The 12841-nt window shown below is 41.9% G+C and overlaps 1 protein-coding gene across 3 annotated transcripts in view; it reads left to right on the top strand.

Moving 5' to 3' along the window:
• The first annotated feature begins 8928 nt into the window (after positions 1-8928).
• The window catches only part of SLC2A9 (solute carrier family 2 member 9), an 80322-nt gene continuing 76409 nt past the window's right edge, over positions 8929-12841 (top strand). Inside the window, exon 1 of one of the 3 annotated variants that reach the window (XM_062493385.1) lies at positions 8929-8991. In XM_062493385.1, the coding sequence (XP_062349369.1) occupies positions 8929-8991 (63 nt within the window). Of the gene's footprint in view, positions 8992-10729; positions 10817-12841 lie in introns of those variants that run through there. The other 2 variants (XM_062493384.1, XM_062493383.1) reach the window with 2 other exon arrangements.

Here is a 12841-nt window from a genome sequence, read left to right as displayed (position 1 = left end):
CAGAAGCCCAACCTGCCCTGGTGATGAGGCAGGTCTGGTGTTCAGGTGTGAACTGAAGTCACCAAATAGGGACAGATACAGTCCTGTCATCAACAGGCAAGTCCACAGTGGCAAGGCAGGTCTGAGTTAGTCAGACCAAAGTCAGGGAAAAGGTCTGGATCAGTTTTTCCTGGACTGAGGACAGTGGCTGAGAACCATAGCATGCTCTGCTGAGGGAAGTGGAGGGGAGTCCCCACTGTTTCCTTACGGCTGGCTGCCATGAGCTGTTGAAAATGGTAATAACTAACAGACTTTGATCCCAATATCTTTTGAAATGCAAAGCAGGCATTTCAGTCACCAGCCTTTCCATGTTGCATAAGCCTTGGCAATCTAAGGAAGTTTTGTATCTTTATGTTCATACAATTGAAGCTTTCTGAGTGTGACGAAGTATTTTTTGTACCATTTTTTAAACTGCAACAAAAGACATTTAAATGCTTCTGGAAATCAGAGCTAAATCTTGAGAGTGGAGGGAGGACCTACCCTACTAGGTTTGTCTTTTATTCTCTGGTTCCTCAAAGTGGGAGAAAAACACATACGTCCAAAACATGCAGACTTTAACCATATTTACATATCAAGATTTAATTACAAAAATTAAGGTACATACATTGAAGCCTTTTTTTGTATTACATTACCTACCCCGCCCTTTAGAGTGGAATACTTTGATAATATCTCTTAACCTTCAAGAGAATAAATGGTGAACCACTGCTTGCCAGGTTTCATGAATCTGAGAATGGGAGAATAATTTGTTACACAAATATCTCTGATTATTTTTAGTCCCTAGATGAAGAAAAATGAAACTTCAAACCTAAAACTACAGCTAGACAAACTAAAAGGATTTTGTAGCTTGAAGCAAAGCTGGCATTGGGGTTATTTAAAATAGCTGGACTGGTTGGATAGGGCAAAGTTTGGCAAAGTTTATTTTCCTAGCTTGACTTCCAGGACTGACTTCCACAAGAAAGTAACATGAGTATATATTTCTACCCTGGGCTTGCTCTGCATCCTTTTTAGGCACATTCAGCCTTGTGAGGAATGTTTGTATTCCAGGCTCAAGCAGTGCTTGCTGCTCTCAGGGGACTGGAGCCTTGCAACTCAAGATTTGAGCAAGCTAGTGACTGTCTGAGGTTGCAATGTATGCAAAGGCGTTTTGATTCTTTCCTCTCCACAGAGACCAAGAGTGATGTCTAAGGCTACAAGTCATTACATCAGTGAGGATGATCCTTGAGTCAGAACACAGAGCTTGGTCTGTAGGGTTAGCAATTCAAGTGATCTTCCAAAAAGATCACCAGCTCTCTGAAGATTTCAAGAGAAGTAGTAAACAATTCCTGAGTGGAATAGCACTGCTCAAATACATTGGCCTCAAGAATTTTTAATATTCTTTGATGTTCAACCAAAAGGAACTTAAATGCTGGGTACTCTGCCTTCAGGTTTGAGTCTAAATTTCTCATCCTGGGAGGGCTTCATTTTGTGGCATCATCCTTCTTTATAACACAAATTACTTTAAAAGTGTTTCCTTTCCCCTGGAGTGAACCTGTACAGAGCTGCAGCTCTGGTCTTACCTCAGGGCGTGACCTCCCAACATAAAAGCCTTCACTTGTCAATATTTAATTCAACATTTGCTAAATGGTACATAGATGCTAGGCTGATTTCACTGGAAATAACTTTGCAAAGATTTAACTAGCTTTACTCTACATGGAGGGTAATGTTGGAAATAACCCTAACATAATAAAAACATTAAACTCATGGCTCATAAGATTTTTCCTAAATGATGACATACCAGACTTGCATATATAAGAAAAAATGGTTAAGACAACACTAATGGCCAACATAGCAAAGGGTAATTATTAACCACTTTTTCTTGCAAAACAGCTGGAAAATACTTTGCTGTAGCTAATCCAATAAACAGTCATATAAAATCAGCAAAAACTATTTTAAAATATTCAATACTCTTGGTCTGTTCCCCCCAGATCTGTTTGATCTCCTTGTACAGAAGCGTAAGTATTTGGAACTTTGAGATTATTAAGATTAAAGGACGATTAAATAAAAATGGTCAGTGTCCTGTCTTTTCTCTCAAAACTGTGATTTTAGCAGTGCAGGAAGCAGTGCATTTTCATCAAGGACATGCAGCCATAAAAAGACACCAAATTCCAAGTTTTGGTGGTTTGACTAAGAGAGCAGCTAGATATTCTCTCTTTCACTACCAAAGTATTTATGTATATGGTTAATTTTCCTATGGAATTATCTTAAAACTAAGCTGTATGCTACTCCTTTACTAGATCAGAACATTTTTGTAGACCCAAAATCCTAGCATCAGTCTGAGCCTGCATTTCCAAAGGGACCTATCTGCATACAAACCAACTACATCTTTATGTGTGGATGATCATTCACACACATAGTTACAGACACTGTACACTCTCTGTTATCACATTTTCTCTAGCATTTGTGCTCCCAACTTCCTAACAATGAAAAAAATGAAAAATCATGAATATTAATATTTCACAGCCTTCTGTTTGAATAGTTACTTTGTAAGCTTTTAACATAGGCTTGCTTGTAATAGTCTAATTTTTCTGGTTTTTTATGATTTATTTCTTGTGTGGTATCTAACAATGAAGTTCAAAGAAGTTTTGGTTGTGCTATTTCTTGGTCATGTCTGTATAAGCTGTCCTTGAGATGGTTTCTTTGTATTCTTGCTCAAGATGAGACAGGGCAAACATAAACCTGAATCTATATCTTGGGAAAACTTGGATCAAAGAGGTAGTTTGTTTAGTCTGGAAGGATTATCCTTATCATAGAATGAGCTGCTCTTCAATGATCACTGAATTAATGCTCTTTGAACATGCATGTGTGTCCAAAGCATACATAACTACGTAAAACTGGTTTCACAATGCAGCAGTGACAGCTTTACAGCCCTTCTTGCTTATTTTCCTGTCCTTACACTAATCATTGGACATGCTGAGCAACAAGTCCTTTCCAGTAGTGACAGATTCTACTAGGAAGTAGAGCATATTGGTTTTAGTTTTCATAACCTAATCACCTTGGATTAATTTTAAAGCTGTAAAAGTTTCTGTTAAAATATAGATTATTTGAAATGAAAATTAAACATATACAAATCTGGAAGTTATAATCTCTCCCTTGTAGCTAAGATATAAGATTTGGTTGGAACTCACCTGTCTTCTCCCTCACTCTCACTCCAGAGAATGAATCTCCTGTTTTCTTTTAGCCACCATGTTATATAGAGCTAAAGTACAAGACTGTATTTCCTGTTAAATACAAGATATTGGATTCCAATAGACACTTTTACATAAAATATGCTAGGGGATTTTAAGGAGAATTTCTTTGCTGTTGCTCAAAAGTGGTGTTTTATTGATTTGCGTTTTGTAACTGGAGAAGGATGCCTATGTTAAGCTGAAGTAAATCTGATGCTAATATCTTTTGAGAACCTCAGCAAGGTTTATGTAAGAGGGTCAGAGGTGATCCGTAGGAGCTGCCAGAACAATCACAACTTGAAATACAAACCAAGTAGCACATGCTCAATAATCCCACTTTCCCCGATAGAACAAGGTTACTTCAAATCCCAGACAGAGTTTAGATTCAGCCAACTCACCTCTGTACAAGTGCCTCTCCACCTAACATATCTTGGATGTCATCTGCAAATTTAGGAATAATCCTACTAAATCACCTCTCAAGGTCCTTAGAAAAATGCTGATTAGACTGATTAACATACCTTGAATTTTCCAAGAGTGCAATACATGTGTATGAGCCAGGAAAAGCCAAAGCAGATAGCACCTTTTCACAATGGCGTGTTCTTATCTCTCTTAGCTTTAGGATGTAAGGAATTTATAACAAAGTCAGAACTGCTACACCCCTGTCCCGATCCATATTTTGTTCAATTTTTAAACTAACACTGATATGGAGCTCCTCTCTATGGCACAAAGCCAGAAGAGCAGACAAGGTAAATCTTTTTGTTAACTACTGAGAGGTTAATTAGTGTACAGTGTGTTATGTACAGTACTGTCCCAGCCTTCTATAGTCTTGTAAAGGGGTGACTCCTCCCTAGTACCACACACCATTCACCTGCTCAGGTACTGGGCACTGTTAAAAGCTATGAGTATTGGCCCAAGACATCAAGGTTAAAAGCTACTATAACACGTGGAATGATGTGGGTGTCCTTTAGTATAGTCACTTGTAATCAGGTAAAAGTATAAAAATGCAAGTCCTAGCCTTAGGCACTTGCATTTCAAATGTCTAATGGTTCAACTTTAGGAAGCAAAGCTTTTTCATGGTTTATGGTGTCTGAAACAAAGACCTCTTGTGGGGTATCACAGCCATACAAGGCAGTTTGTTTTCTATTGGGCAAAAAAGAGACATTGCATGAATTCCAGCTGCAACGTCATACTATTCTTTGTTTTTACTGTTAATTATTTATTACTTCTAAAATGGTATAAAAGAGTTCAATCTGGCTTTACATTTAATTCAATTACTTAGTTGTCCCTATTTTAGAGAAGAAGGCAACAGCAGCAATTCTGAAGAGGGCTGCTTCTGAACTGCACTGAGCTTCACTGGAAGTGAAGAATACTTCAGATACGTGGTGAGTAGCATCCAGAAGCTGGACTTGACACTTTGCAGCAAATTTGACAATGTTCTCAAGGGGCTGACTTGAGTAGGGAAGAATAGCTTTATCTCGGTATAAACCAATGTTTTGAAATTTATAAACAAAAAATTTCCTGTGCTAGCCAAGTACTCAGCTTCCATGAAACTAGTCATTAACTCTGAAATCTGTCTTCCTCTCCTAGTCTAACACAATTCTATGGAATTAAAGCTATGGGAAATAGCTTTAATTTTCACCAGAATTTTTTAGAAGAAAATCCACCAAAACCAAACAGCAGCCTACAACAGAACAATTCACTTTGAGATAGAAACTCAATCTTTCTACTTCTCAGTATAAGAGGTCAGATTGTGACTAGTATGAAATATTGAAATGCAACTATAATAATTCATCATTTTGCAAAGGCACTTTAGGATGGATACTACAGATACAGGAAAAAAAGGCATATGTGTTTTTTACTGCTATGTTAACTAATTACTTATGAGACAGGTATTTCTGGGAGCTGGGAATTTGATAATAACTTTTTCTAAATAGTTCAGTACCATAGGAATGCTGTGTGTTTAAATAAGGTCATACCCCACCTGATTCCATCAATGGTATTTTATTATTTTTTATTTAATATTGGGACTGCTACACATTTTTAGTAAACAGTATAGAAAACATTGACTTATACATTCTCACTAGAATCAGACTAGATCTAGATTAACAAAACTGCTCGAGAAATAATAATCCCTCCAGTTCTTAATGGAGTTCCATTGTACCTATTTTAACTAGATAGTTATGTCACTTACTAGGATCTAATACATAAAGTGTTACTGCTTCGGGGACACAGAAACTCAAAATGTGTTCTTCACTCTGGATGCTCTAATTAATTAATCTTTTAATTAATCAGTGGTGGATTTCTTTTATGTGAGTGTGTATGTGTGCTTTACAGTACCAGGGATAGGAGCATATCCATTGCAATACACACCATAAACTAAGGGCAGAAGCATCTCTCTTGAAGCAAGTCCTCATCTTATATCTCTTACACTGCAAGAACAGCTCTGTTTTTGAAAGGCACAAGTACTCAGCCATATAAAATTTCTGTTATAGCCGAGAAGAAAAAAGATAGCAGCACACAAGCTATGGAATAAGGCTGAAATGCAAAATTTTTCTCCTCCCTGCTCTTTTGCCAGAGTTTTAGTGGTCAATTTTGCCTCCCAAAGGCAAAAATTATTAGATGCCAGTCTATCACGGACAATAAGACCTACTGAGTCTCTTTGGGTGATTTTTACTCCACTGCGGTGCTGTCTCTTTTGGTGCTTCTTTTTTCCTGCTTTTAAAAGAAATCAAACTGTTCTGTGCTACAGTTGAGAGAGGTGTGCCCTGAGGGGTAAAAAGCCCTTTTCAACCCTGAGAGGTTGTACTAGTTTATAATTACAAGTGAATTTTGTCAGCTGGAGGCTGTTCTTCCACATTTCTTCTGTCCATAGTAGTGCAGTGTTGACATTGACACTGTTTTCCTATGGAGATAGTATAATTTGTGCCTGGGAAACAGATAGGGAAGCTGTGCATGTCCATCATGAGGAACTTATGACAGGAGAATCTTTTATATCACAGATAAACTGCTTGAAGCTTGTTTGTGTTTTGCTTTGGGTGAAGTGACCAGGGCCTTGGTGTTAGTCCATGCTTATCTGATGAAGATGGCAAATGGACCCTCTCTGGCAACTGATCCTTATGCTCAGACTGGACAACAATAATTGATCTAGTCCAGATTAATTTATGCACTTCTTAGTCTGGCTTGGTTTTGTTGTTGTTTTTTTTTTTTTTGTTTTATTTTGTTTTGTGTTTTTTAACATCTGTGTTCTTTAACTCAGCTTTTCTGAGGCGGTATCTCCTTGGTGATTTCATCATCTTACTTAGCAAATATGGCTGTTTAGAATCTTAGTTCACCTGAACTACTCCCTTTGCATATTTGCTTTTTCTGGACACAACAGCTTTCCAACAGCTTTTCTTTTTTCTGACTTGCAGTCAGTAAATGAAAGTTGAATGTTCAATAGAAATTCCAAATTAAACCTGGATTACGGTAGGTTTATTCATATCTGTCCCAAGTCTGTTTGCTGTGCCAGTCATAAAGTCCCGTTTTTGTGAACTGCTGAATCTTCCTTGCCAAGGCTAACAATTCATAGAACTCAGTTGGATTCCATGTCCTACCAGTGAACACAACCCATACATTGCTAAATAAACTGTTGGATAAGTAGATAAGCAAACTGTAGCTGAAATGGAAGATGTCCCCTGGCCTGACATAAATGAGCCCTTCCTGATTTTTGAGTCGCCTCCTGACTAACTGTATAAGCTATGGAGCAGAAAAATCTGATCTACTGCGACAAAGGAAAAATAATGAATTCATATATTTGGATTTACAGCTTTAGAACTTTAGCTGGTACTAGCAACATGAACTTTAGAGGGAAGAAATACTTTTCCACATTATCTATTAAAATTTTTCAGTAAGTTTTAAACAACAGCATCAGAGCAAATATGAACTTTTCATCCCCTTAAGTGGATCATCATTTCCTTAGATTTTGTTGAACTCTGCAATCTGAAGATCAGGTTTCTGCTCGCTGAAATCATGTCTCTCTTCCCTGCATACATGAGTCAATCAGATGGAAAAATAACATTGACAAATCCATGCAGGATTTCAGTGTCTTGTACTCCATCTCCAGTCCAGATTTCTTATTTTTTGCATCAACTAGAATGTCTGTTCTGGATATGGTAGCATTCCTTTTGCTACAGTCAAGTTGATATCTTAAAAAAGTAAAAGAGGGTGACCTGAAATACAGGAAGGATAGCTCAATCTTAACAGTTCCACTGATGGTGCATTGGTGCATTGCTAGCAATTAAACTTTCCAGACATAACAGAAATATCTTAAAATGTTTTAAAGATGTTCTGAAATAAATTCAGCCACATAAAAATAAGTTCAGAGAGGGAAGGCAGACACAAGTTTTCCCTGCTAGTGGCTTGGCTATGAGGTTATGTCTCCTCAGATGCTTAGCACATTGTTTCCGACTTTGTTGTTTCTGTTTCAGTGCTGTGACCCATATAGTTTTTATCTTGCCAGCTCTTAAATTCCAGTTTGATGATGCTTTGTTTGTGCTCTGTCAGAACCTTCATTAATTTAATTATCTACATTTATCCATATATGAAATCTGTATGGGATGTGGGAGCTTCAGTGGACAGGTCATGACATTATTTTTCATATACTTGTTAAATGTGGCATGGGACAGGAGAACTGTTTGATGAGACTAAGCCTCTCTCCTATAAAGTGAAATGTATTTCCATGAAAGCCCTTTTTGAAGAACAATTTGGCAGGAATTGACTAAGGCCCCTTGAAGCAGAGGAAAAGGAAGTTGTTTGCAGGTTGTTAGTATTGATTGCACTGGTAAGTAGAGAGGGAAGAAGGCAACTTTCAGGCTTTAGTGCTACTAGGACGGTGTTGTATCTCTGGTTTCTCTTGCTTAAAAGTTCAGACTGATTGCTTGGAACCATCTGATATAACGGTCCCAGTACTGCTGATGTCTCATAGAAGTGATTTCATCCTAAAAATCTCTTGTAAGTGTGATGGCCTCAACAATCCAGTGTGCTGCTTCACCAAACTGCCCGTTACTCCCCACGGCCCATAGCTCACTGTCTTGTAGACTCCTGTCTGGAAGACAACGTGTATTCAGGACTGGATCTATCACTACCATAATGGCCACATAGGCAAAAATCTTGAAATGTGCTGTCATTTCAACATGTTGAAGGAGAACAACAGAGTAATACCTGTTCCAACTTAACTGAACAAACTGTCAGACTGCCCGAGACCATACAATGAAGCACCACGTAAACAACAGCATCAGATCCTCTCTGAAACACCAGAAACCAGTTTAGTTTCTTAATAAATTTAGATTGAAATGTCCTTTAACATTATTTAAGTACATATGGTGATGTACAGCCAAGAATTTGCTTGACAGAACAGTAAATAAATGGACCCCTCCTTTTCAAATGCACAATGACCTAGCTAGTATATGGTCTAATAATCATTAGAATCACACCAACAATTAATCCAAATGCCCTGGCTGGAGCCCAGCCATAGTAATGTAGTTCCACCTGACTGACTAAACTTCTTTTGCAGTTGCTGTGGGTCTGATGTTCCTCCTCTAATAGTGACAGCATGTTTACTAAAGAGCCTGTATCTTTTTTCCCTCCTGAACAGCAGCACAATTTTCCCTTTTTTTCTTCCTCAGCTATTATTTAACAAGGTAACAGAATGGAGAATAAACAGCAAAGCAACAGCATGACGAAAGAAAATAATGCAGAAAAGAAAAAAGTGGTGAGTGAATTCATCAAATCTCCTGTCAAGGCATTTGTTTGCTATTTGGAGACTGGAGGAAGACAATTATTATGAAATAATTGTTTTGAACCTATATGAATAGTTACCTTTCTTTTTTTTCTTCTTTTTTTTTCTAGTAGTGTATGTTTCATTTCTGTAACTAACTAACAGTGATTGGAAAGGGTCAAAAATTGTGTGTTAAGGTGAGAAATTATGTACATATTAATCACATGTAGGCATGGTATTTGTATTTGAGTATGAACTGAACAACTTGCACTGCTATTTATCATAAAACAAAACAAAACAGAGGTGTCTGATTAATCTCAAATACAACCGATATATTCCAGGGGCTTGATTCTCCTGACTAGACTTTTTTACTGCTCACAACAATTCAGAGATTATAAATGTTGTCCAGAACTTCTATCAACATGTACAATAATTGTACACATTAATGAGTAGCAACTGTCTTCCTATTCAAACACTGGTCATCTTGATCTGAACCAATGACACTCCAAAGCTGCTGCATCATAAACTGCTTTCCAGCCTGCATTGCTCAATGCCACTACTTACTATGTCTTTGAGAGCTCTAAGCTAGTTCTGGGGTATGTAACATATCAGAAGTGAAAACTGCTCAGATTTACACCAATATCAGCTGCAGTCACTTGGGAACAATTCCCAGATGCACTTAATACTCATCATTGCCATCTAGAAGGTGTCATTTAACTCTTAGCAGTTCAAAATTCCATGATTGCAAGTATGTACCTTCAAATATAATAGCTGAAAGCTTTTATCTTCCCCAGGTGGCATGTCTAATCCCCATCTTTAACACAGCAGTAGTGTGGCATGTCAGATCTAAACCTCCTAAGGCTGTGAAACATCCTTAACATCTTGATTGGCTACAAGTCTTGCAGTACCTTCACTTTCCAGCCTCGGCAACACGGGAAAAGTCTTCCCCTCCTTAGTCTAGAGCCTTGCCCCCAGAAAGACTGCCCAGGTCTCCAGTCGGGACCGCGGCAGGGGCTCCTGCAAGCCGTGGTCCCCCAGCCCCAGTGCCACTCGGCGGCGGGGCCGCGATGGACCCCGAGTGGTGACACTGCCCTGCCCTACCTGCGCTGCTGGGTAAAGCCCGCGCAGGGACAGGGCCTGTGCAGCCCCAGGCACGGCGGCGGGCGGGCACATTCTCCTAAGCTATGTGTGAGCACGCACAGAAGTGAGCTCGCCTTCCACATCGCTCGAGTCCTGCCCGCAGCCCCGCGTACCGGCTCTGTCCCCTCCCGGGAGGCAGGGACAGGGGAAGGGACAGGAGCAGGGACAGCGGCACGGGCAGGAACAGGGGCAGTGACAGGGACAGGGATAGGGACAGGGACAGGGATAGGAGCAGCGGCAGGGGCAGTGACAGGGGCAGGGGCAGTGACAGGGACAGGGACAGGGGCAGGGACAGGGGCAGGGGCAGGAGCAGTGACAGGGGTAGAGACAGGGGCAGGGACAGGGGCAAGGGCAGGGACAGGGGCAGGGACAGGGGCAGGGGCAAGGACAGGGGCTGGAGCAGTGACAGGGGCAGAGACAGGGGCAAAGGCAGGGACAGGGGCAGTGACAGGGGCAGGGACAGTGACAGGGACAGGGGCAGTGACAGGGGCAGGGACAGGGGCAGGGACAGGGCCGCCGCCCCCCGCCCGCCCCCGCGCTGCCCCGCGCTGTCCCCGGAGATGCGCGGCCGTTGCGCGCGTGCGGAGGCGGCATGGCCGGAGCGGCGGAGCCCGAGGCGCGCACGCTGGTGCAGAGGGGAGCGGGGCGCGGCGGCCGCGCCCGCCGGGGCGTAAGTAGCGCGGGGCAGCTTTCCGTGCTGCGGGAATGCTCGCTCCCTTACCGCGGAGCGGGAGCGAGACCGGCGGGGCGGGCGGAGGGAGCTCGGCCCGCACTTCCCACGCCTCGGGCAGGATTAACGGGAGAGGGGGTGATTCCGATCCTCTCCGGCGTGGTGGGGAGGGTGGTGGGCGGAAACTGCGGGAGCCGGACTAACAGCCCGGGGGTACCCCCAAAGCCAGGAGGAACTCAGGTTGCGTAGCCCTTCCCCGTTCGGAAAGTTGTTAGTACCGGTGCAGGGTAGGCCGGTGGTGGGCAGAGCTGCAAACATCGCAGCCGCCGAGCCGGGAGCCGGAGGATGGGCGGGGGTCAGCGCGGGGCCCGTGAGTGCCCGGCCGGGGAGCGCAGCCGCCGCCGCGGGTGAAGAGCTGGCCGGTGTTAGTAGAGCAAGGCGAGGGCGCTGCTGTTGCTTCCTCGCTGCTCCCCAGGACCACCCGTGTTGGCAAGCCCTCAGGGCAAGGGCAGAGCCGGGGACAGAGGGATGGAGGTTTCCATTCATCGCTCACAGCCCCGAGGACAGAGCTACCGGAGGGCGCCGGCCCCGCGGGCGCCTGCCCGGAGCACCTGGCCTCGGGACCTGGGTCTCAGTAAGGGTATCTATCCCCAGTATGGTGCTCCAGAGTCCAGCTCTCCTGTGTCGATTAGCAATATCTATTTTAAAATATTAAACTTCCTTATGCTTGTATGCAATGTTTACCGCTAACAATTGTGTTTAATTTTAGTCTGAGGAGGGGGCCATAACTAACCAAAGTACAGTACTCTAAACTGTGTTTTGAAAACTGAAATGCAAAATGCAAACTGTCATGCAGTAAATGAAAAAAAAAAAAAAAAAAAAAAAAAGAAAAAGACAATTTGAGACTCATGGTAGCCAGCACAAATATTTCACTGCATACTGAACACGGACTGGAATTGAGGAAAGCGTCTGCAGACCACAGCGCTCTGAGATCTGTAATTAGATCAAAAACGTGGGCTTTCACTGGTAAGCAGTCCTCGGGTACCTGCAGGTCTTTCTGTGATCTGACATTCAGCTTTCCTGACTGAGCACTTATTGCTGTGGTGACGGCCACACGCTCCTGCCCCCGGGCTGGCAGCAGCGACGCATGAGCGCACGCATGGCCGTGAAGCCAAGGAACACCTATGAAGGAGGCGTGGTTGCCTTCTTGTTTCCTGGCCATTTTTAAAGACACTATGGGTTGTGTTTATCTTTCCTTTCCTTTTAATAATGTTGCCACAGGGTAAATTTTTTTGGAGCAACAGTTTGATTTTTTTTTTGTTTTGTTGCATTCTTGCTTCATTTTGCTTTTTTCTTTATCTGGTATTGCTGAAACCTGAGCAAATATTTAAAATACTGAACAAGGAGACAGGTCATGGAGAAGTTGAAGTTCATGTTCCAAGTTCCAAAACCTCAGAATTGAGTGAGCCTGAGGTTTTCTACAGCAGCCAATATACTTGAAGACTTCATGGTACTGAACAAGATTTTAAACCAAGTTATTACAGTGTGAGGTTTTCTAAGCACTTCTGTGATTTGCCCTGCATTATCTTCCACTTAGCCTCAGATGCTTATAATTTACCTGTACTGAGAGTTTTGTGCATACATTGGCACTTTTAATGACCATGAGGCTATGCGTTCCAAATGATTTTACTTGCAGGATTTTTATGAAGTGTCTAATATTGTTGCAGTAGAACCCTTTAGAAATATTACATCAAGATTACTGCCCAACACTTGGGAACTCATGCTTATTGTTTGTGAACCCTTTGGGAGCAGCCTGGTAGACCACCAGAAATATTTTCCCCAGCATCATTCGTTCAGAGTAGTAGCAATTTCTTCTAAGTGGAGGAATGCTTGTGCATAGCCGAGAAAAAATAAGCACCTATTATGAGGTGTTATCATCAGAAGTTAAACAAATCCTTATGTCAAATTTCTACATTTTATTAACAAAGTAATGGTGCAAACCCTGTGTGTGTGTGGCTTGCTCATTTTAAGAAG

The sequence above is a fragment of the Cinclus cinclus genome, chromosome 5 (genome assembly GCF_963662255.1).
Source record: "Cinclus cinclus chromosome 5, bCinCin1.1, whole genome shotgun sequence".
NCBI classification, from domain to species: domain Eukaryota; kingdom Metazoa; phylum Chordata; class Aves; order Passeriformes; family Cinclidae; genus Cinclus; species Cinclus cinclus.
Note: the sequence above shows the minus strand (reverse complement) of the source record. Positions and strands in the feature narration are given on the sequence as shown.